Below are 24,502 nucleotides of genomic sequence, written 5' to 3'. Positions count from 1 at the left end.
ATGGTACACAACACATTTTCTCACGAGTCACAGAGCCTACCTTCCCCTCTCTGTCTCAACGTCTCTCCAGAATCCAACGAGACTACCAACCCAACAACGACAACATCGAATACCCTCTTTATATTCATCGCTCTTCGGCGGACTTTCCCACGCTTTCTCACATTTTCTCTCCCCCTTTATATATCTCCACGCCTAACTTTCTCTCCCTCTAAACACTCCCCCCCTCTCTCTCTCTCTGTTTCTCCAAAACAAATATTTAAACATGGCTTTAGCTACCCAGCCCACCACCAACCTCCTCCAAAATCCCTTCCTTTCCTCTAAACCCCAAACAAGACCCCGACTATCCAGCGCCGTCCCTTGCCCAAGAAGCCGTTTTTCTAGCTCAGTCCAATGCTCTGTCGCCGTCGCACCCTCCGCAGCCGCCAAGGCTTCCAAGGAGTACCGCCTCAAGTCGGTCAAGGCCAGGCAGATCATCGACAGCAGAGGCAATCCCACGGTGGAGGTTGACCTGATCACCGACGATCTGTACCGATCGGCCGTCCCCAGTGGCGCCTCCACTGGAATCTACGAGGCCTTGGAGCTCAGAGATGGAGACAAGGCTGTTTATGGCGGCAAAGGTGTGCTCAATGCTGTCAAAAACATCAATGAGATTTTGGGACCCAAGCTCGTTGGCATCGATGTCAGGTTAGTTTTATTTCATCCTTATTGTTTTTACTCACTTTTAAAGTTAATGTATTTCTGATAATAGTTTAGCAAAATAGATGTTAGAAAGACTAGATTAATTTGAGCCTGTTATGGAAAATTGTATTTGAGTTTTAGGCATCAAATGGCACTGCAGAGCTAGTTTTACTTCAAACTTTACTACTTGTGAGCTTTTGGTTTTGAAATTATCAATGACAAAGATGTGTGATTATGAAATGCTATTACTTGATAACTACTTAGTTCGCTGGTATGGCTGTGATCAAGCTTACTGTAAAGCTGTAACATAATATGATATTACAATTTGCCCAGTTAACACATGATTTCCCTGCCCTTCTTTTAACTTGTCATCAGTTCTTGTTCGCCTTGATGTTTATTATTATGTTTTGTGTGAATTGTATATTGTTTTGTACATGTTTGCTGTATGCGGGTTATGAACTTCTGACATTTTTGCCTTTTTTTTGTTTTATCAAGAAATCAAAATGATGTTGATGCCGTTATGTTGGAAATTGATGGAACCCCAAACAAGTCAAAACTGGGGGCCAATGCCATATTGGGAGTATCTCTGAGCGTGTGTAGAGCAGGTGCAGGAGCAAAGGGAGTGCCATTGTACAAGCACATCCAAGAAGTGTCTGGAACAAAAGAGCTCGTTATGCCCGTCCCAGCCTTTAATGTGATCAATGGAGGCAGCCATGCTGGAAATAATTTGGCCATGCAAGAATTTATGATATTGCCTGTAGGTGCAACCTCATTTGCTGAGGCACTTCGTATGGGTAGTGAAGGTTAGAAGGATTTGTTATTCATTTTCCGCACATATGGTTTAGTTACGTGAAGCGTCTAGTGGTTATATGGAACAGAAATTCTTAAGCATGTTTCCACCATTTTTTGCACAGTTGATAACTCATAACTGTTGTGCTTGCTTGAAACAGTTTATCATATACTCAAGGGAATTATCAAGGCAAAATATGGACAGGATGCTTGCAATGTTGGAGATGAAGGGGGATTTGCTCCCAATGTACAGGATAATAGGGAGGGACTGGTTTTGCTCATTGATGCTATTGAAAAGGCTGGTTACACAGGAAAGGTAGGACATTATTCATCTTTTGCAAATTAAATTAATGTGTTATGTAAACTCACAACAATGTTAATGATGCAGATCAAAATTGGAATGGATGTTGCTGCTTCAGAGTTTCTCACTAAAGAGGGGAACTACGATCTCAACTTTAAGAAACAACCAAATGATGGGGCCCATGTGCTCTCACCTCCAAACCTTGGCGAGCTGTACAAGGAGTTTATAAAAGATTTCCCCATTGTGTCCATTGAAGATCCGTTTGACCAAGATGATTGGAGCTCGTGGGCATCACTTCAATCTTCAGTTGATATCCAACTTGTAGGAGATGACTTGTTGGTCACAAATCCAAAGAAAATTGCTGAAGCCATTCAGAGGAAGGCATGCAATGGCCTACTTTTGAAGGCAAGCAACTTTAACTGTATTGGTTTTTATCTTTTCCGTGCAATGGTAACAACCATTTGTGTTGATGAACGTGGTTGAGCTTATTTTCTTCCTCTGAATTGCAGGTTAACCAGATTGGCACCATAACTGAATCTATTCAGGCAGCACTTGACGCAAAAGCTGCAGGTTGGGGTGTGATGGTCAGCCACCGGAGTGGGGAAACTGAGGATAACTTCATTGCTGATCTTTCTGTTGGATTGGCTAGTGGACAGGTTTGTTAGTTATTTTCTATAACTATGCTCTCTATCATTTCATTTTATTGGTGCCATGAAGTTGAATTTTGCATTTTCTTCTGTATAGATAAAGACAGGAGCTCCCTGCCGAAGTGAGCGGCTGGCCAAGTATAATCAGGTAAAGTGGAACTTTTCCTACTACCCCAACACCCCCACGTATAACTTGCTTTCTCAAACGTGGTCAAAGCATTAAAAAGTCGAAGTGGCTGAAATAATCTGTTTATTTGTTGCGTTCTGATTTGCTTGCAGCTTCTGCGTATTGAAGAGGAACTTGGTAATGTGCGTTATGCTGGTGAAGCTTTCAGATCACCCTAAGGGAAGAAATAGACAACCTCATTTATCAAGTTATCCAAGCTTCCACCCAATTTAGATTTTTGGGTAAATCTAGAGAAATTTTTTATAGAGCTTATAAAGTTAGGTGTCATTTGAGTAGTTCCGTGTGCTGAATTTGGGCATAAGACACCAGGCGTCTTCTCTTCAATAGAAACATTTGTTAGTCAATAAAGAAGTTGGTGGTCTCAATCAATCATCGTCATGAGTTTGTAGGGAACTGGTCAAATGCGACTGGTATCCAGTTCAACTTTGTAATTCTTGTGTGGCATTCTCATGTAATGTATTATTGTGTACTATATTATATTCCACCTTGTTTTTCAAATTTTCAATCAGGGCCAAATATCGTGTTTTTCTAGAAAGCATTCTCCATAGAACCATTGAAATTGTGGTGTAACATGAACTTACATAAGCCATGCATGCCGGTAAACACAAAAAGATAGGGCAATAATTGCCAAACAAAATCGTTGGGTGCATTTCATAATTAACATTGTAGCTATTGCAACCACCACAACTTTCCTGAGTTAATGAAGAAAGCGACACAAGCAAGGAAGGTCACTCGTCCGGATGACTTAGCTTGATCTTAAACTTGATATCATAACCCAACAACAAGCTCCATTTTTCTGCCAATTCACTTGATGATAAACTGCAGGCTCGAGCACCATAGTTACCTCTTTGCTTAGGCTTATGTAGTCAACCTCAATGGAATGTTTTCTCTCTTAAGGTCCAAAGCTGGAGCAAACACAAGGAACCATGGGGCTCATTTAGTAATCGTCACTAATGACCGATGAGGGTTAAACTTGAATAGTCGGGCCTGTGTAATTTCCTGGGCGCATATAGAGATTATCCGGTTCTGTCTCAGCAAGCCATGCATACTCCTCTTCTTTACCATCCTCTATCTTAATTCCGTTACCAGTAGCTACAGTGTTTAGCAGACAACTATAATTATCAGTTTTCATCTTTTTCTTTCCTTGTAATGCTAATAAGTTCACGAAGGAAAGAAAACTCTAACTAAAAACCAAAGTTACTTACCAAAGGCAGTATACGGGTAATCACGGTAGTAGGTACATTTTCTGCCTGCATCTTCTCTGTAAGGGGGAGTGAGAATGTCAAGGACAGCACAAGGAGTGACTGCAGTAAAATAATGCAGATTCCCCCCATTCCTTGGATACAAAACTGATGTCCCACATGGCGCTGTTAAAACCTTGTCAACCGCCAGCTTTGCCAATCTCACTGTATTGAATGGAAACTTCATCAGTTCTCCCATATTTTAACCCTCAAAATATGAAAATTATGAGCATAGAACATAGGTCAATTCATAAGGGCATGACTCTTACGACCTCTATGGTAGTATCTCACTCATGAATCTAGCCTTTTAAAATCACTAAAGTGGCCTTTTTTATTGGACTAAATGATATAATCATCTGAATAATTTCATTACCTACAATATTTTCTTAATAATTAAAGAACAACAGAAAAGATAGTAGAAACTTTTATCATAAAATAAATACTAAGAAAAAAAATCTTTGGACAGTGTAAGTGAAGCCCAAGAAACTACAGGAACAGTAATACGAAAATGCGAAGCTGATACTGTTGTCAAGAAGTGTAACTGTGCCATTTACAAGCTGAAAACTACATGAAAAACCAGACCTGGAAAGTAATTTGGTCCCTTGCTTTCCTGGGCAGGCTCGACCCAATCATAAGCTCTCACATGCAAAGAGCCATAGAGAACTTTGCTAAAAACAGTCATCCCAGGATGGTCATGAAGTGGGATGACTGAGGAGGTAGGAAAACAGAATATACACATCTGCATAAAATCATTCACTTAATCCGTGAGTATAAATTTCAGAGAGCTTTGAATATAACAACAATCTAATTTCCTTTTTGAGTGATAAATTATATGAATGGTGGTCCCAATGGTCACGTTATGTATAATTACAACAAATAGATTCTTTTCATCAATGAAAAGACACACAAATGAATATAATGTCAAAAATTCATTAAAGGATCCATCTTTTTTTGTTCCTCACAGTACCAAATACTGTAAATAAGAAACTCGAGGGAAAACATAAATAGAATTTTGATTTGGGAATGGAAAGAAGATGGTAGAGCTTTCTGTAAAAGTATATTTCTTTTTTGCTAAATGCTTACCGTAAAACTATCACATTCATATATATCCAAGTATGTTATTGGTTGAGCCCATCGAGCAACTCTACTTAGTTGGTCAAGTCCAAAAAATCCATGGCCTCGATCGTCATCCAGATTTTCCTCTTTAAGACCAACATCAGCTGGAGACATTGTGTCTGTGAATTCCAACCAATATCAGAAAAATAAAGGCAAGATACTGTGACATGGCGTATCCTAACAATAAAAATGATGAATCATATATGAGTATCTTGGCCTTCTAGTTATTAGGAAGGAACTGAAACTGTCATCACCTTTCTTAGTTAAGGCCTCAAGATCTGATATTTCGTGTTCGGACATGTTTTAAGAAGGAATCGATTATTGTGCAGAAAAGACAAATATTTATTAACCAAATTTATGTATGTGACAAACAATAGGACAAAAGCAAAGACATCATTATGACTTAACCAATCATGAGACATTCCTCATATAAAAGTTCAACCAAGCTGCTTCCACATTCCAGGGGCCATGGAAATCTATATCAGAAGTAGCATTGGTCTCTAGCCATTACTATCAATAAGCAACAGAGCCCTATCAGCTAAGTTTATATTCTCAAGAAATGGAAAAACCATCAAAACTTCGCCACAAATGGCACAAAGGAAAGAAACATGATTCTTCATCCAACTGGTTTTTCACCCTGACGAGCAATCCAGTAATTAAGTTCGCATTTTGGAGGTAAAGTCTTTCTCTTTAGAGCAAACATCATACTTCCAAGGGCAACAATGCATGCAATATATGAATCTAAACTCACTTTGCAGACAAACCTTAATTGCATCAAGTTTCACATATTTCACACTAAACTAGTCCACTGCTAAATTATATGCCAATGTAGGATATTCCATTAGAATTTAGAACCAAGACCAAGTAGAGTTACAAAATAAATATATTCTAGCAATTTAACGAAACCCCATAAATATATCGCTCAATTCTCACTTACACCACCAAAACGGGCAAACTCAATTTGAGTTTCGACATAATTTGCAAATCCAATATGCAAAATTGAGCCAAACTTTGGTTACACACTTCACATATAATATTAAACGAAATTATAATTTATTTATTTATTTAAAAGACGAGAGAAATACCCAGAACCGAACAAAGCTTGTTGATTGCTGCAGAAGAAGGGGGAGGAGACCCCGATGGCGTGAACATGTTTTGACAGAGTTCGTAGAGAGCTTGAACTTTGGAGCTCTTCCTCGCCATGCTTGTGTAGCTTCGAAACGCACTAAAATTGGCTCTGTTTTGTAAAAGCATCCGCAACTTATCAAATGCTTTTTGAAATTTCGGAAACATTCTGGTAGCCACTGACAAATTAGAAAAACAAAAAATATTTTTGGAGTGAAAAATTTAGGGCCTTTCTTCAGTTGTGAGTTCCTCCACCAAAAAAAAACAAATAATTTTTAAAACAAAAAGAAAGACAGGAGACAGATTAAACTTGACGTGGCAAAATGCCGTGGATCCACGTGTCCGCTCTGTTCTCCTAAATATTTCCACTTTCAAAATTCAAGTCCAATTTTCCCGGACTTTTCAAAGTGCGCCATTTTACAGAGCCACTGCGAGAATGGAAGGCAGTGAAAGCGAGGCAGTGTTCGATTCGCTGAACGTTAATCCGCAGCTGTTTATCAACGAGGTCTTCAACCTCGTCGATGATTTGGTCGATGACGCTTGCAATCATTTCCACCAGTAACTCTCTCTAGCTATGAACAGAGTTTGCATCTTCTTCCTGCTGGTTTTACCTGAATGTCTACAAGTGAAAGGACCATATGATTCTTTGACATGAGAGTCCAAGACAAAGCTCCCAAAGTTGTAGTTGCATTGCAGCTAAGGTAGTGGTTGCTATCAGTTGCAGCTAAGGTAGTGGTTGCTATCAGTTGCATTGCAGCTAAGGTTTTGGATATTTAGCAGAAGATATGGTTTAGCTTTAGCTATGATGGACATGTAATGCTTGTGATTTTGGTTCAAACACTGAGCCCTGAGCTGAGTTATTTGACCTGAGCTTTAGGCTTTCAGATTTTGGGCCTCTGAATGTCATATCTCTGCAATGATTTCAGCCCTGAGCTGAGTTATTTGATCTGAGCTTGAGGGTTTCAGATTTTGGGGCTCAGAATGTTCTCTGTGATGATTGATCAAGCATGTCTAACGTTTATACATGCAGCCTGTGAATGGAGTTTGTAAGGAAGAAAGATCATCTTGCATGGGCTATAGAATCTTTCCCTTTTTGCTATTTTTCTAAAATTTGTTTCAAGACTCTTCTGAAATTTTAAGAAGTTCAGAAGAACCAAAGCTATAAGGATAATGCCTTAGCCTGCGAAACAAGAAACTATACAAGGCTTTTCCTCAGAAACCATAATCACTAATCTATACATTTGCCCAATGGGACTTTTACAAAAAAATAATTTGAAACAAGGAACTAATTAGGCAAACAAAAAGTTTTGAATAAGAGAGAAAACAGATGTTATTCTAAAGAAGAGAACCCATCATTCTCTACCATTCTTTCCACCTCTTCCAAATAACCTTAAGTGGAAATGTAGTTTCTGTCTCTTTTGTCACCGAGTTTGTGGTGGAGATTTTCACTTTCTCAAATAGTTGATATGGCAGCCTAGTTGGAAATGCCAGCTCCCAAGCTGAACTCTTGTATTATCTGTTTCGTTGTCGAGACTGGCTCTCTTTCTAATTTACTCAAATGCGGCCTATCAGTCAATTACTTCCCCTGCTTCTTACCTGCAATTCAGAAGTAACAATCTTTAGCCACACAAAGGCCATTAGAAATATCATTCAGGTGCACTTTAAACCTTTGCTTAAGAACTATCTTGGTCAAATAAAGTACAAACTAAGAATAACCATTAACCATAGTATTCTGACTTCAATTTTTTTTTTTAAAACTAATTTCTTTCCAAGCCAGAGTCTGTGGGAAAACACTTATAGAAGATATACATAATAATTCATAGTATTAGTCTTGTACCTCTATGGAACCATGAGTTCCGGGTCGTCCTTCTGATGTGGCGCTCATGTCTTTCTAAAAGTTCATCAACTCTATATGGTTGAGACAACAATGGTCCGGAAAATTCAACCTTGTCTCCTTGATCTTGAAGTTGAAAACCCTGTCACAAAACCAGTATTATGAGGCTAAAGAAGCTAGGTGATTATATATATTGAGGGCACTTGTTTTCCTTTGTGTTCAATTCATTCAACCAACTTTTCAACCATCTTAAACTCTTAGGCCATGCCCAGTTGTCACATGAAAATTAAATGAACTTGCTGAATATAATAGATGTGCAAATCTGCCATCTTGAATGGGACTCAGAAGAAATTTCCCCACCAGAAAAATTAATGGTTATCAATATTTCAAAAATGATGCCATAAGTTAAAAGTCAGAAAACCAGGAGTGTGATTCAGTTATCATGATACATTACATTAGTCTTTGACAAATTAGTAATGTATCTAAATTCTTACATCGTACAAACTTACCAGATCACTTTTAGCTGCCATTTCCTCTCTCTGATAAAGTGCCAATGATAATTCCTGTGAGTGGTACCCATCCCAAGCATCAAAGGAATCTGGATGCTCAAGCTTGCCCCATTGCTTCATCATTGCGAGCTTTGCTATCTCGTATGAATCATGCCCTCTAGAGTCAGTGCGCACCCTGTACTTGAGTTCCCCATTTTCATGCCTTCTTGAGTCAAAGTTATTTCTTGTATGCACTGCGATCGGAGGATCTATAGCATTAAAAATGTGTCCTCTTGAAATAGACCGAGTATGAGATCTTATGGAAGCATCATCTTTTCGCCTTTTTACCCATGCAAAACCACTTGATGTAGAAACCTCTAACGGACCAGAGAAGGGAATGTCTCCTTGAGATGCGTTCTTTACATGCGACGACTCTTCTACTTTACCAGCTGATGGCTTTGGCAACTCCCTGCCTGTGATAGCATTTTCTTCCTTAAGAATATTTCCATTATTACCATTGATTTTATATGAAACTTGAGACTGGACTGCTAAGTCCTGCAAGACAAGGTTGAGATGACCGTTAAGAACCTTCCAATGCTAATCTTAGAACATGTATATCCACAAACAACATACATGAAGAGAGAGAGACCTCTGCTGGTGCTAATTTACTACATCCAAGTGATTTTCTTGTTTGCTTTCTTGTTTCGGATCCACGAACTCGCCCTCCAATCTTTTTTCTGAAAATTTTGTGGCAATAGTAAGTATCAATTTTCATATTCTGGTGAGGAACTAAACAAAATTTTCTCATACAAGAGAAAGTGAATCCTCACCTCTTTGCCTCCTCTCGATTTTTCGCATCAATCTCATTGCTAGGTGGGTATATTGGCAAGCTCGATGGATCACATGCATAAGGCTTCATTTTAAAATACTGAAAATGTTAATAAAGATTATTGTATTAGGAGATTATGAACGATGAGAATCGATGCTTAAGGTAAATTTTGCGCATACATACTCCATTTAGGGCACCAAGAATAAGAAGCACAGTGCACCAAGGGGAAAAGGACTTTAGAACCATATGATTTAGCAATGAATTAATGAAGCACAGTGCACATTCTGAATACGCAGGCAAAAGGATCCAAAAGTTTTGGCTCACCGGGCCAGAGGGTAACACATCAGAAATTATTCTCGACTTTGGTGACCATCCGGTCAACATAAAACGGAGCGTATCGGGAGATTTTTGGGTGGCGGTGAACCGTGAAACTAGACTGATAAATCATAGGGGCAAGCTCATTGTGCCAATTGCACTTCTCATCGACTCAGATGGCGCTGTGCTTGATGAGATTATTCTTTTGGATCAATACGGCAATTCATCCATCACTCAAGTTCAAGAAGTTGCTGTAGCAACTTGTAGGATTGCTACAACTCTTGTTTAATAGTTTTACACCTTTATGAGTTACTAGCAGAGTTTGATTATGATTTCTACTTTTGCTCATGAGTTTGTGTTCCACTAGGATTGAGTGTGAAGCCCTTCTTACAGGAATGGCCAATGGCCAGCGAATGATAAAATGACAAGACCTAGAATAGTTTGCTGGATCTTAAAGGAATAAATATTACAGCAACATGGCCTTGCCAAACTAGAAAGAAATTATCAGTTTAAACTAAGAAAACTTGATCAACTTTCACCGACTAGTAACTACTCAATCCATATAGGAAACAATTAAACTAGGACAAGTAAACAATTTCATCACATGATGATGAAATTGATCAGTCCACTATAACTAGATTCTGATAGTCTTGGCCAGAAATGGCAGCTCCCATGGCATGTTCGGGGCCAAAATCCCCACCATTGTCCAGGAAGAACTTGACCAAATTGTTGTTGACGAAGCCACTCAACTTGGTGAAGCCTAAGCCTGGTTGTGTATTAGGCATCTCCAGCACAGACATGTGTGCCCTGATATTCCAATACACAATATGTGGCACCACATCCCCATATCCCTTCTCCTTAAACTTTCTCTGCATTGCCTCGAAATCACTAGTCTCCCATCTATTATAGGCCCCGCTGGAGGGAGTGAACACATACACCCTCTCGATCATCTGCTCCGGCTTCAAATTCTCATCCACAGCCACTTTCAGGATCAAATCAAACACCTTTTCAAAATTAACCCCAACATCCAACGGGCCTAGTTTTGTTGTCATAAACTCGTACTTGGACTTAAGATCATGGCCTTGTATGGAAACCAGCCGAGGGTTCTCATTGTGGGTGATCACCTTTCCATTCCATGGTTCTTCACTCAGTTGAGACAGCAGAAGCCCCAAACCCAACGACACTTCGTTGTTTGACTCGACATCACATACAACCAAACACTTTTTAAACTTGCCTTGCTTTAAGTAGAAGTCCTCCACCATGGTCTTCCACTGAAGACCAGCCGCAGCCATTAGATCATGCACGTCGTCGTCGTCGTCATTATCCATCCTTCTCTTAAGATAGCCTATGATCTCATTTGGAAGCAGAGCACCGGCCTTAATCTTGGACTTGCCGGCTTTGACGACGTCCTCCAAATAAGTCTCAACCGCGCAGGGCTCTCGCTTGAACCCCGGATCATAACCCCATTTGTTGCCACCGGTATAAGCCGGGGTGGCCAAGGCTTTCTTCAATGGCACCAAAACCTCCTTCCACAACCGCTTCCTGACACTGTACGCATAATCATTGTCGGCCTCCTCCGATTCTACTCCTCCTCCTGGCGGAAAAACCTTTTTCGCAATGCTCTCGCAGAGCAGAGTGGCTCGATCGTAAGACGAGTCGATGTGAGGGAAAAAATCCGCCGCCCTGGTTATCTCCAAGCACTCAGGCTCATCATCACTGGTAATCCTATGATTTTTCAAGCTCTGAATGTCAGACTTGAGGCACAGAGCGTAAATATCGGAGACGGCGTCGTGTAAGAGGCGGTAATTGGGGTCAAGCTGGTACCTCTCAAGAGCCTTTTTTGCCATGGCCAAGATCTTCTCCCTCCTCCTCCTCGTCCAAGTACGACCCTCGATGCCTTTTGTGATCGGTAGGTAGAAACGAGCACTGGGCAATTGGTCTTTGCCTTGTAAAGTGCGGTACAGAATCTTGAGAAGGTCTAAGAAAGTGCCAAAGGAGGCAGCAATAGCAACGACGTTGCAAGCAAGGGTCTTGGGGTGGTATTGGTAGAGCCAGTACGCCGCCGTGTAGAAGGCTTGATCGTCAAATTTACCACGTCGGTGACGTAGATTGAAGATGAGCTTGAGTGTGGTGAGGGGGCTGTGAGACCAGGCTTGCGGCAGCAGTTGCTGGAGATAGTCATCGGAAAATTGGGGGGTGCCCCTCCAGTATGCAGGTGGTTTGATGTCGAAAAACAGACGGAGGCAGGGGTTTGGGATAGGGTTCTTGTTGGAACCATCATTATAGTTATTAGCCTTTAATCTGCTGAGCAATGGAGGACCAACAAGAGTTGTTGGAGTTGGAAGTTGAATTTGAGGAGGAGGAGGAGGAGGAATATCGGCTTTTCGGACAACATGATTACTTCGGCATACTTTCAGGAGGACGGAGGTGGTGTAATACAGTGTCACTGGTTTCTTCATCTCAAAGCAAAGCTTAGCTTCTCTCTATGCTCTCTGCTCTCTGCTCAGAGAGTTTTGAGTTTTTTTTTAAAGTTCCAATGAATTTCAGTAATTTGTTTGGAGGGAGTATTTTAAGGAACACGGTCTCTTTCAGTTTGTTTGTTCCAATAAATTATAGATTCTCTTAGGCATTTGCTTGGGCACCAAGGAGTTTCCTACTTGGGCTCCACCTCCACCACGCGCAAATATATTCTTGGATTCCTTCATTTAGGTATGCTATGTCCAATTTCAACAAAAATCTTTCCTTTCCTTTTTTCTTTGTAAAGTTTACCTAAGTAAGAAGAGTAAATAATAAATGGACATTAATTTCCTAAGCAGTAATTGTTGATAAGTTGGGTAGTTGGTGTTGTTCAAGTCAAACAAGTCAAATTCTTTAGTTTTCTGGGATACCTATGTGATACAACATTTATTCTTTTCCTTATTTCTTCTGAGCAACCAAATTAAGCAAATGGGTTAGTGTGTGTTTGTTTGTGATTAAATGTTATAGATGCGATTGTTTGTGGTTTGCTCTCCTTCTTTTGATCTCGTTTTAAAGTTTTAAATTTTCAAAGCTTCTCATTGTACCGGGAGATTGCACAACTCAAATGATCGTGGTTGTCACGACTCAAGTGGTTGTGATTGTTTGTGATTAATATTATATCACACCATATAGAAAGAGCACAACATAACATAACATAATTAAGAACAACAACTTTGCTTCACCCCAAAAAAAAAAAAAAAGGCACAACTTCTAATTATCAAGCTGTTTGTAAATCTCTAAATAGGCAAGGCAACAATTGTTATTTAACACATAGTGGGCATTGCTCTGTTTTTTTGTGTCTTTGAACTTCAGTTTTGGGTTATCCTGTAAACACCAACAAATTCCACAACTGGAGATCCTATGTAATATGACTCATTGATCTCATTAACTTCATTGATGCTACTGAACGCGTGGAAACGTTCAAATTTTATCACATCAGTCGTAATTTGAAGCCCAGATGCATTGATTCGAAATGCAATGGGGTAGGTGGACATGAATGACCTCATTGCTAGGTGGGTATATTGGCAAGCTCGATATTTGGTTTACCATTAAATTAATTCGATGCGATACGACTATTTTGTATCTATCTACTTAGTAATATCAAGTTGTCATGGGTATTTGAAATTTCGGAAACATTCTGGTAGCCACTGACAAATTAGAAAAACAAAAAATATTTTTGGATTGAAAAATTTAGGGCCTTTCTTCAGTTGTGAGTTCCTCCACCGAAAAAAACAAATAATTTTAAAAACAAAAAGAAAGACAGGAGACAGATTAAACTTGACGTGGCAGAATGCCGTGGATCCACGTGTCCGCTCTGTTCTCCTAAATATTTCCACTTTCAAAATTCAAGTCCAATTTTCCCATACTTTTCAAAGTGCGCCATTTTACAGAGCCAATGCGAGAATGGAAGGCAGTGAAAGCGAGGCAGTGTTCGATTCGCTGAACGTTAATCCGCAGCTGTTTATCAACGAGGTCTTCAACCTCGTCGATGATTTGGTCGATGACGCTTGCAATCATTTCCACCAGTAACTCTCTCTTTCTCTCTCTCTCTCTCTCTCTCTGAAAACCTAAATCAGCAGCTGCTTATGGCATTTTTATTTTTCTGATGATTTCCTCCAGACAAGCATCAACCTCCCTGAAGATCGAGGGCACTGACAGAACCCAAGATTTATCCAAGGTATAAATTTCACTCCTTGCTCTCTTTTTTCTTGTTTTGCCTAATTTGTTAGCATTTCAATTCATTCCATAATTCGAGGGCTTGTTCCTTTATACAAATTTCTCGAATTGATGTGTGTTTGTGTGAGTGAGACTATGTGTTTGTTTGTGAACGCATTCTTTCTTTTGGGAGTTGGTACATATTATTAGTAAACTTGAATTTTAGCTTTTTTTAACTCTGAATTCTCTTGGTGCTTGATACATTGCATCGGATGATTTTCATAAGGTCAAATGAAACAAACACATTTCACCATGGGTTTAAACAAAATTGGTTGAGGATTATATTTTTCTCATTCTAACTAATAGGAGATGCAATCTTTTAAATAATAAAAAATTCTTGTTGGTTCTGGTCAGTTATTTATCTGTTTTTCTGTGTAGGGTATTAATGTTATCCGCAAAAAGGTTCAATCAGATATTGATAAGCGGCTAGCTATGTGGGAGCAGCACTGCCATAACCACTTTTTTCAAGTTCCTGAGGGGTTCATGTTGCCCAAAAGTGTAGGGTTTTTTTTCACTTATTTGATGCTTTCAAGTCAGTTTTATCCACACTCCTGTTGTGAGAGAAAATAATTGGTTTATAGGAATTGCAATGTGGAGTGTGTACAATGGAAGTAATACTTTTCCATTCCATAAACCTTGTATAATTCAATAACTAAAGAAAATTACTTTCTAGGATGAAACACCTGTCGACACTTCTATATGTCAAAATGCAATCTGTGACCCAGACTTGGATGCCCAGTTGGATATATTAAGGAACAACCTTACTAAGGTAATTACTATATACTAGAAGTAGCAAGGATCTCTTGTCTGCATAAAATTGTGATTTCTTTCATTTCCTGATTGGCATCTATTTTAACAAAATACGTTTACAGGTTGGTAAGGAGTCTGCTGCGCTGAACCGAGAGCTCAAATCATTAGAACGACAGTCTACGTCTAATAATCATATTTCTGCCCTCAATGAGATTTCGCTATTATATGACCAAAACTCTTATCATGAGATGTTCCAAGGTAACTAACTAAATACTCCCGCCAAATATGTTCGAACTTAGTGTGCTTTAGCATCCGTTTTAACTCATAATACTAGAAGACATGGATTTAGCGTTATGAAGGTTTTTCTTCTAATATATTAGGTGATTAGACCTTGTTCTGAACTTCTTCTGAAGTTAAACCTCAACTCAAGGCAGAGATGTCTTATAGGTTCTTCTGCTAGGTCCCTGAAAGTGACAAAGTTACAATCATATTTGTTCTGCAGGAAAACTTGTATTTAGTAATCTGCTACTTTTACCATTTCTTGTTTCAAGACTACTGAGTGGGAAAATCCATACATTTACTCGTTCAAGTTGTGTTTGTATTAACTGTTTTGGATCTTGAGTTTCTGTTGCTGTATCTTAAAAGACGAAAAGTTTTAGTAGATTTTTGTTTTATACAGAGATGATGAAGACAGCATCAGAACTTCGGACAAAAATAGGAAAGCTGAAGACCAGAAAGATAGAAGAAACCGAACACAACAAAGCAGATAAGATTTACAACCCACGCAGAGATCCATCTATGATGGGTATTGGCAAAGGTAATAGCTATGGAGTATTTATGTTCAACTTTTGGTCTTGCAATTCGAACTTATTTTAGGACGTTGGATTTCCTTGTTTGGTTACAAGATATTCTATTTTGCAGGGTTCTCTGGTGCGAAGTTGGAAGATCTTCAAGAAGTTTTAGTCCATTTGAAAAACAGGTGAACTTGATGTACACTCTATTTTGCAGGCTTCTCTGATGCGGAGTTGGAAGATCTTCAAGAATTTTAAGCCAATATAAAAAAACATGTGAAATTTATGTATGATTTCGTCACCCTTGTAGTACACAAGTCATGCCTTAGGGCAATTGTAAGTCTTTCCCCACTCTTCCATGAAATTGGAATGTATTGTTTATGTTTGAGGTGTAATCGCCTATCCTATATTATAGCCTGTACTACATGATATTGCATTGATTTTAGGCAATGGCGCTTTTCTGGCAATGCATTGATTAAATTACTTTTTTAAAAATTTCTTTTTTAGAAATTGCTTATTCCTTACTAGAGAGGAAAGGTTCATTGGGTTTGAGTTCTTGTTCAAGAGGAGGAAAAATGAGACAGGGTCCCATAACGTGCTTTAACCTCAAAGAAGAGAAGAGGAAGGCTTGATTATTGGAATAACGTAACGTGTGCTACATAATTAAACTTAGGACTGTATGTATGTATGCAGTGACATGCATAAGGCAAATGTTGAGCACGACGCAACTGGAAAACTGTTGAAATTTGATCCACAAACAAAAGAAGTAACAGTGTTGTTAAGAGGACTTTCTTTGCCACTAGGGACGGCGGTTAGCAAGCACGGTTCATTTGTCCTTGTTTCTGAATGAACTTTACAAAGAATCCAAAAGTTTTGGCTCACAGGTCCAAAAGCTAACACATCAGAAATTATTTACCATACTGTGGGATATCCGGTTAACATAAGGAGGAGGAGCAACAACATCAACAACACGTCATCATCATCATCATCATCAGGAGATTTTTGGGTGGCTGCGAACCGTCGATATAGATATGCGCATTCGTCATTCATGTCTACCTACCCCATTGCATTTTGAATCAATGCATCTGGGCTTCAAATTACGACTGATGTGATAAAATTTGAACGTTTCCACGCGTTCAGTAGCATCAGTAAAGTTAATGAGATCAATGAGTCATACTACGTAGGATCTCCAGTTGTGGATTTTGTTGGTATTTACAGGATAATCCAAAACTAAAGTTCAAAGACACAAAAAAACAGAGCAATGCCAACTATATGTTAAATAACAATTGTAGCCTTGCCTATTTAGAGATTTACAAACAGCTTGATAATTAGAAGTTGTGCTTTTTTTGTTTTTTTTTGGGTGAAGCAAAGTTGTGGTTTTGAATTATGTTTTGTTATGTTGTGCTCTTTCTATATGGTGTGATATGATATTAATCACAAACAACCACGACCACTTGAATCGTGACAACCACGATCACTTGAGTCGTGCAATCTCCCGGTACAATGAGAAGCTTTGAAATTTTAAAACTTTAAAACGAGATCAAAAGAAGGAAAGCAAACCAAAAACAATAGCATCTATAACACGAATCACAAACAACTCACACAACAAACCCGTTTGCTTAATTTGGTTGCTTAGAAGAAACAAGGAAAAGAATAAATGTTGTGTCACATGGGTATCCCAGAAAATTAATTCGGTAACGTTTTAAGGGGTTGTTTTCATTTTTAGAGAACAAAAATTAGGCAAAAACACGTTCGGTGGCCCAAAAACAGAAAACACTGAGAATGTTTTCATAAAATGAAAACAAGTTCATGTGTACTTGTAGAAAACAGAAAAAAGTTGTTTTCATTCTCATGGGAAACGTTTTCATAAAAATAACTCACATATTATTATTTCAAATTGTACTACGAGACACGTTTTCATTGTTTTTGTTTTCTGAAGATGTTTTCTAATTAATCTACCCGACGCATTTTCATTTCATGAAAATGCAAATTTGTTTTCTTGTTTTCATTCTCTGAAAATATTCTAAGAAAACATTCTCTGAAAACGTTACCGAACGGGCCCTAAAGAATTTGACTTGCTTGACTTGAACAACACCAACTACCCAACTTATCAATCATTACTGCTTAGGAAATTAATGTCCATCTATTATTTACTCTTGTTATTTACTCTTCTTACTTAGGTAAACTTTACAAAGAAAAAGGAAAGGAAAGATTTTTGTTGAAAATGGACATAGCATACATAAATGAAGGAATCCAAGAATATTTTTGCTAGTGGTGGAGGTGGAGCCCAAGTAGGAAATTCCTTGGTGCCCAAGCCAATGTCTAATAGATTGAGGGAATATATAATTCATTGGAACAAACAAACTGAAAGAAACTGTGGTCCTCCTCTCCCTCCAAACAATTTACTGAAATTCATTGAAAATTCATTGGTGCCAGGGTGGAAGTGCTGGCGTGGTCTAGTGAGAAATGGGATGGGCTTGGAGAAGCATGCTAACTAGGTGGGCTAGTCAAGGGAACCAAGGCAAGATAGGCTGGGCCAGTCAAAGGACTGTACGATGCAAAAGGATAGGGCCCAGGGTGGTAGTCGGCTGCTAGAACAGAACTGGGAGGAAGAGGTCCGGAGATATGAGCATCAATGAGATAAAAATCAATGTCGACACATGCTTTGCGCGATGGTACCTGTAAATTCTTGAGAAAACAAGTGCGTAAATCGTAAACAAACAATATGTTAGAAGAACATATAATTACAAAAATAATAGAAGAACATAATAAAGAAACCTTTGTTTGGTTATAGAGAAGCAAATCAACGCAATTGTTTTGGTCTCTCGGAGTAAAGAATCATGAGTCTTTATACACAAATGGAGGCGTCTTGTAACTCTCATTATGATAAATAAATTTGTTGATCGGGTGGATGATCTCCCATGTTAGCTGGGGCCCTGACTCGGATCAGGACCAACAAATGGGTTAAACAAATCCTGAGCGGACAGACTCAGGCGAACTATCTGGATAGGGAGGTCCCTCTAATCTTTTAGAACAACCTGCACACTAAACAACAAGATAGACTATCAAAACGGGAGGTACCGGTGTGGTACCAGCCAAATCCCCTCTGATGCCTTCGTTAGGGCCTAAACTGATGATGTTCCTCGGGAGTCAATGGGTGGAGTTTTCTGGAAAGTGGAGTTATTATCTTTGTCTCAATGTAGGTGAAGGGTATTTATAGGGGAAGAAATGAGATTATATCTCCTTAAATCCAGCCTAGAAGAGATCTTCAGCCATCCCTTGGGCTAGGATATGAAAGTGGCTGTAGGCGTCAGTCACCATGCTATTGATTGAGAAAACTTTCAAACACTCCGAGTTGCTTAAAGACATCGAGAAAAATGATATTGACCGAGCTAGCCCCTTCAAGGAAACTCCTTGATACCCAAGCCAATATCCAACAGAGAGAGGAAATACGAGAAAGGAGAGATGAAATCTATAATTCATTGGAACAGACAAACTGAAAGAGGTCGTGGTCCTCCTTTCCCTCCAAACAAATTACTGAAATTCATCGAAACTTTAAAAAAAAAAAAGGGGACACTCAAGACTCTCTCTGAGTAGAGAGCAATGAGGGAGAGAAGAGAGAGAAGCTTAGCTTAGCTTCGCTGCTACTCTGTTTCTTAATTTCAATTGGAGGAATTTGAGATGAAAAAACCAGTGCCAGTGTATTACACCACCCCTGTCTCCTAAAAGCATGCCCAAATAGTTTTAAACTTTTTTTTTCACTTATAGTTGGTGCTTCTCTCTCCCCCTTCCACACTCCTTCCACAGCTCTTAGTTACTACTTCCTTCTCCAATGTCTGTCGACTTATATCCACATGCTTTCAGCTCATATCCTAGCTTTGCCCTTTTACCCTTTTCTAGTTCTAGCTACAAAAGTCAAAAATTGAACTTTAGAACTCATTTACTAGCCCAAAGAAAAACCCAAATCCCTATAGAAACATAGAACCAAGGTCCTATTTTGGTGATTGTGTGGTTTCAAAAACGTGAGGCCACTATCGGAATGGCTCTAAGTGTATTTCAACAAAAATAAAAACTCATTTACTTGATGGTCAACAACACTTACCTCAAACCAATTCGGTACTGCCTTCGTATTGAGGCCCGCACTCTTGGCCATGGTTTCAAATTTCTTAAGCTCTTCATCCTGAAGTGAATTCATCTTGTAGACCACATTGGTGATTGTTGAGCACTTGTCGTTATCCTTCAGCTTAACGACGGCTTCCATGTCCAACGACTCCTGGATGTTGATATCATAAATCTCTTTGAAGTCTACTTCAACCTCTTTCAAAGTATAGTTATAATGATTCTTTAACTTCATATCAATACAATTGCCAAGCTTACGAATCATGGAATCTCCACATATGATTGTCCTTGTTGATCTCCACATATGTGGAGATGGAGAAACACAAACAAACAATGTGTTAAAAGAACAAAAATACAATTATAAAAATAATATATAGAAGAAAATAATAAAGAAACCTTTATACACAAATGGAGGCATCTTGTCACTTTCATTTAGATAAATAAATTTTTTGATCAGGTGGATAATCTTCCCGATTAGCTAGGGCCCTAACTCGGATTAGGACCAGCAAATAGGTTAAACACACCCGGAGTGAAAGGACTCCGGTGAATTATATGGATAGGAAAGTCCCTCTAATTTTTTTACAACAACCTGCACACTAAACAACAAGATAGACTATCAAAAGGGAGGGTACCGGTGTGGTACCAGCCAAATCCCCCTATGATGCCTTCGCTAGGGGCTGAACTGATGATGTTATTCGGGAGTGAATGAGTGGAGTTTTCTAGAAAGTGGAGTTATTATCTTTGTCTCAATATAGGTAAAGGGTATTTATAGTATTTATAAGAGAAGAAATGAGATCATATCTCCTTTAAAACAACCTAGAATAGGTCTTCAGCCATCCCCTAAGCTAGGATATGAAAGTGGCTATAGGCGTCAGTCACCATGCTATTGACCGAGCAAACTTTCAAATACTCCGAGTTTCCTGAAGACATCAAAAAAAATGATATTAACCGAGCTAGCCCCATCGAGGAAACTCCTTGATGCCTAAGCCAATACCCAACAGAGAGAGGAAATATGAGAGAGGAGAGGAGAGAGGGAATCTATAATTCATTGGAACAAACAAACTAAAATAGGTCGTAGTCCTCTTCCCCCTCCAAATAAATTACAGAAATTCATTGGAACATTAAAAAAAAAAGGACACTCAAGACTCTTTCTAAGCAGAGAGCAGTGATGGAGAGAGAAGAGAGAAGCTTAGCTAAGCTTTGCTATCACTTTGTTTCTTAATTTCAATTGGAGGAATTTGAGATGAAGAAACCAGTGCCAGTGTATTACACCACCTCTGTCCTCCTAAAAGCATGCCCAAATAATTTTAAACTTTTTTTTCACTCATAGTTAGTGCTTCTCTCTCCCCCTTCCACAACTCTTAGTTACTACTTCCTTCCCCAATGTCTACCGGCTCATATCCTGGCTTTGCCCTTTTACCCTTTTCTGGTTCTAGTTACAAAAGTCAAAAATCAAACTTTAGAACTCGTTTACTAGCCAAAAGAAAAACCCAAATCCCTCTAAGAAACAGAGAACCAAGCTCCTCTTCTGGTGATTGTGTGGTTTCAAAAACGTGAGACTACTATTTGAATGGCTCTAAGTGTATTTCAACAACAACCAAACTCATTTACTAAATGGTTAATAACACTTACCTCAAACCAGTTCGGTACTGCCTTCGTATTGAGGCCCGCACTCTTGGACATGGTCTCAACTTTCTTAAGCCATTCATCCTGAAGTGAATCCATCACGTAGACCACATTGGTGATTGTTGAGCACTTGCTGTTATCCTTCAGCTTAACGACGACTTCCATATCCGACGACTCCTGGATGTAGATATCAGAAATCTCTTTAAGGTCTACTTCAACCTCTTTCAAAGTATAGTTATAATGATTCTTTCACTTCATATCAATGCAATTGTCAAGCTTACGAATCATGGAATCTCCACATATGATTATCCTTGTTAATCTCCACATATGTGGAGATGGAGAAACACAAACAAACAATGTGTTAGAAGAACAAAAATACAATTATAAAAATAATAGAAGAAAATAATAAAGAAACCTTTGTTTGGTTAGAGGGAAGCAAAACAATGCTATTGTTTTGGTCTCTGAAGGTAAAGAATCATGAGTCTTTATACACAAATAGAGGCATCTTGTCACTTTCATTGTGATAAATAAATTTGTTGATCGGGTGGATGATCTTCTCGAAGGGCCCTCACTCAAATCAAGACCAGCAAATAGGTTAAACACACCCGGAGCGAAAGGACTTCGATGAATTATCTAGATAGGAAAGTCCCTCCAATTTTTTACAACAACCTGCACATTAAACAACAAGATAGACTATCAAAAGGGAGGGTACCGGTATGATACTAGCCAAATCCCCCTATGATGCCTCCGTTATGGGTCGAACAGATAATGTTCTTCGGGAGTGAATGAGTGGAGTTTTCTGGAAAGTGGAGTTATCTCTATCTCAATGTAGGTGAATGGTATTTATAGTATTTATAAGGGAAGAAATGATATCATATCTCCTTAAATCCAGCCTAGAATAGGTCTTCAGCCATCCTCTAAGTTAGGATATGAAAGTGGCTATAAGAGTCAGTCATCATGCTATTGACCGAGCAAACTTTTGAATACTCTGATTTGCCTGAAGACATCGAGAAAAATGATATTGATCGGCTAGTAAAAAATGATTAGCTTATAATATTCTTCGGGAATGATAATGTTCTTCGGTGAATTATCTAGATAGGAAAGTCCCTCTAATATTTTACAACAACCTGCACATTGAACAACAAGATATACTATTAAAAGAGAGGGTACCAGTGTGATACCAACTAAATCCCCCTATGACGCCTCCGTTATGGGCCGAACTGATAATGTTATTCGGGAGTGAATGAGTGGAGTTTTTTGGAAAATGGAGTTATTAATCTGTCTCAATGTAGGTGAAGGGTATTTATAGTATTTATAGGTAAATGGGGGAGTAAAAAGTGGCAAGTAGAAATTAAAACTTGTTGTGTCGAATTCACTTCATCAAAATAGATTCAGCTGCATCCTCAACTTGTGATACTCGCAAGTGCACGAGCCGTTTGGTAGTATAGCATATGTAAGTGCGAGGTCGATCCCACGAGGATTGGTGATTGAATGATCCAATTTGTTTCCCCTACACAAAATAGAAATGAAAAAAGAAAATAAATAAAACAAGAAAAAAGGAAATAACTCAAGCAAATAAGTTCCCAAGTTCAATTAGATTAACGGATTGATTCTAGCTAAAGTATGATTAGGCCATGGTGTCTGGTTCTAACCTTGTGTTCCTAATTCCCTAATTTGATCATTTGTTGTCTAACCTAAAACTAAGCATTAGGAACCCATTAAGCATAGAAGAACAATTTAAACAACCAAGTATGTATCTAATCCCTGTTGTCGAATGTCCATACATACTCTTCCTATTCATAGTTCAATTCGAATTAAAGCATGGTGTCTACTCTTAATTCAAACCAAGATAGCTAACATGCAAGCCTAAATGGTGATCAATCATCCAAACTAGCCTATTAACTTATAAGCATAATGAATAAGAACAAAAACCATAATTGAAACTTGGAAACTAATTAAACTTGAATACTTAAGAAAGAATGTACATTACAATGAAAAGTAAAATGAAATTAAGAAAAACTAAATCAGAATTTCAGAACTTCATTACAACAATTGAAAACTAGAAAGGAAACTAAGAGAATTTTGAGGGAGAGAAGGGAAGGGAGCTCTAGAGAAGTGTTTGAGAGCTCCCCCCCTTGGGGTGTGTTTTGAAGCTTGAAGGCTTCTCTATTTATAGGGCTAAGAGGGAGGAACAACATGATGAAATCCAACACCACCATTCCTCTTTTAATACAACCCATAACTCACACTTCATCTTGTCTATGTTAGTGTGGTTGGAATCAATCTCATCCCATACTTCTTTTGCTGCACCTCAAGCTTTCTTCACATGGGATCAAAGGTGATCAATTGTGGCTGCCTTTTGCTGCCAACCCATGTGGTCTTCTTTTGGTTGTTGAACAAAAACGAGTCTTCTGAACCAGACTTGGTGTAGGAAGGCCAGAGGTTTCAAAACTTATCCAATGGGGCTTAAATTTGGATATGTTATAGTAGACACCCATTGGAACAACTTCTATGAAGAAAGTATTCCCATCGGAGTAGTAGAAGTATGCGTTTTGGGCCTTGCAATTTGGCTGCCGAACAGAGACTGGAATTGACTTCATTTCATTTATGCTTTACATGCATGCACATGCTTTCTCTATAATAACTCCAGCATGTACCAACTTGATCCTTTAGACTTTCATAGCTGGAATGCCTCCCCACTTCACTCATTATGTTGGATCCAAAGTCAGTTGCAGCATGGGTGAGGCACATGGCTTAAAGGAGGAGACAAGGCTCAAAGCTGGCAGCTGCAAATCCTGCTGAGCAAGGTTGAGTGTTGGGCGGGCTGAGCACTCCACAAATGTCCAATTGGGCTGAAATTTGGATATGTTGTACTAGACACCCATTGGAACAAGTTTCATGAAGATCTTCATCTCATCCAAGCCCCATAGCATGCTGATCCAAGGCCAAGAAGCTGACCTACGAAATTGGGCTGGAAAGGAGTTGTAGCCAAAATGTGTTTGTCTTTAAGCCCTTGTTCCATTCACCCAAATCAAGCCTTAACATGCATGGATTGCATCATTTCCTATCCAAAGTCATCATTGTTACCTAAATGTCAATTAACTGAAAGATAAACACAAAAAGGATTAAAAGCACAAGTTTAACTCAAAAACATAACCAAATCATAAGCTAGAAGAGTACAAAATGATATACAATTATGAACCGATCAAATACCCCCAAACCTAGATTTTGCTAGTCCTCGAGCAAAACAACACAAAACAAAGTTAGAAACAAAATAAGAAGTTAACTAAACCACTTCCGCAGGTAACTCGATTGCATTGAGCAAATGCAACAAGCCTTTAAACCTCTAGGCATCCCTAGTAGGAGGAGTTGTGTCTCCTGAGGGTTTAACAGAAACGATACCCACAAACGTTTTACTCACTCTACAAAACAA

The 24,502-nt window shown here is 38.8% G+C and overlaps 4 protein-coding genes and 1 long non-coding RNA gene across 5 annotated transcripts; 2 read left to right on the top strand and 3 right to left on the bottom strand.

Moving 5' to 3' along the window:
• Positions 1-33: 33 nt before the first annotated feature.
• On the top strand, positions 34-3,107 carry ENO1 (enolase 1). Its single transcript, XM_021955115.2, has 7 exons — positions 34-684; positions 1,174-1,481; positions 1,629-1,783; positions 1,856-2,173; positions 2,278-2,424; positions 2,513-2,563; positions 2,695-3,107. Exons 1-7 carry the CDS (start codon positions 263-265, stop codon positions 2,758-2,760), a joined length of 1,467 nt encoding a protein of 488 aa, XP_021810807.1. The 5' UTR covers positions 34-262; the 3' UTR covers positions 2,761-3,107.
• Positions 3,108-3,226: 119 nt separating this feature from the next.
• LOC110754103 (2-aminoethanethiol dioxygenase, putative (DUF1637)) lies at positions 3,227-6,328 on the bottom strand. The gene is made up of 5 exons (XM_021955116.2): positions 6,045-6,328; positions 4,927-5,078; positions 4,426-4,582; positions 3,808-4,008; positions 3,227-3,694 (listed from the first exon to the last, which is right to left on the bottom strand). The coding sequence occupies exons 1-5, from the start codon at positions 6,250-6,252 to the stop codon at positions 3,570-3,572; spliced, it is 843 nt and encodes a 280-aa protein (XP_021810808.2). The 5' UTR covers positions 6,253-6,328; the 3' UTR covers positions 3,227-3,569.
• Positions 6,329-7,643: 1,315 nt separating this feature from the next.
• Positions 7,644-8,545, bottom strand: LOC110754068 (uncharacterized). Its single transcript, XR_015835783.1, has 3 exons — positions 8,428-8,545; positions 7,922-8,060; positions 7,644-7,680 (listed from the first exon to the last, which is right to left on the bottom strand). It is a non-coding gene; the product is annotated as an uncharacterized LOC110754068 (long non-coding RNA).
• Positions 8,546-9,964: 1,419 nt separating this feature from the next.
• LOC148294637 (uncharacterized) lies at positions 9,965-12,123 on the bottom strand. Its single transcript, XM_088253037.1, has one exon. It carries the CDS (start codon positions 12,007-12,009, stop codon positions 10,171-10,173), a length of 1,839 nt encoding a protein of 612 aa, XP_088109163.1. The 5' UTR covers positions 12,010-12,123; the 3' UTR covers positions 9,965-10,170.
• Positions 12,124-13,417: 1,294 nt separating this feature from the next.
• On the top strand, positions 13,418-15,791 carry LOC110754164 (protein MIS12 homolog). The gene is made up of 7 exons (XM_021955199.2): positions 13,418-13,593; positions 13,688-13,745; positions 14,162-14,281; positions 14,457-14,552; positions 14,656-14,791; positions 15,213-15,350; positions 15,455-15,791. The coding sequence occupies exons 1-7, from the start codon at positions 13,472-13,474 to the stop codon at positions 15,514-15,516; spliced, it is 732 nt and encodes a 243-aa protein (XP_021810891.1). The 5' UTR covers positions 13,418-13,471; the 3' UTR covers positions 15,517-15,791.
• The last annotated feature ends 8,711 nt before the right edge of the window (positions 15,792-24,502 follow it).

The sequence above is a fragment of the Prunus avium genome, chromosome 5, assembly GCF_965620075.1.
Source record: "Prunus avium chromosome 5, drPruAviu1.hap1.1, whole genome shotgun sequence".
NCBI classification, from domain to species: Eukaryota; Viridiplantae; Streptophyta; class Magnoliopsida; order Rosales; family Rosaceae; genus Prunus; species Prunus avium.
The sequence above is the reverse complement of the archived record's forward strand: the minus strand, read 5'-3'. Positions and strand labels throughout refer to the sequence as shown.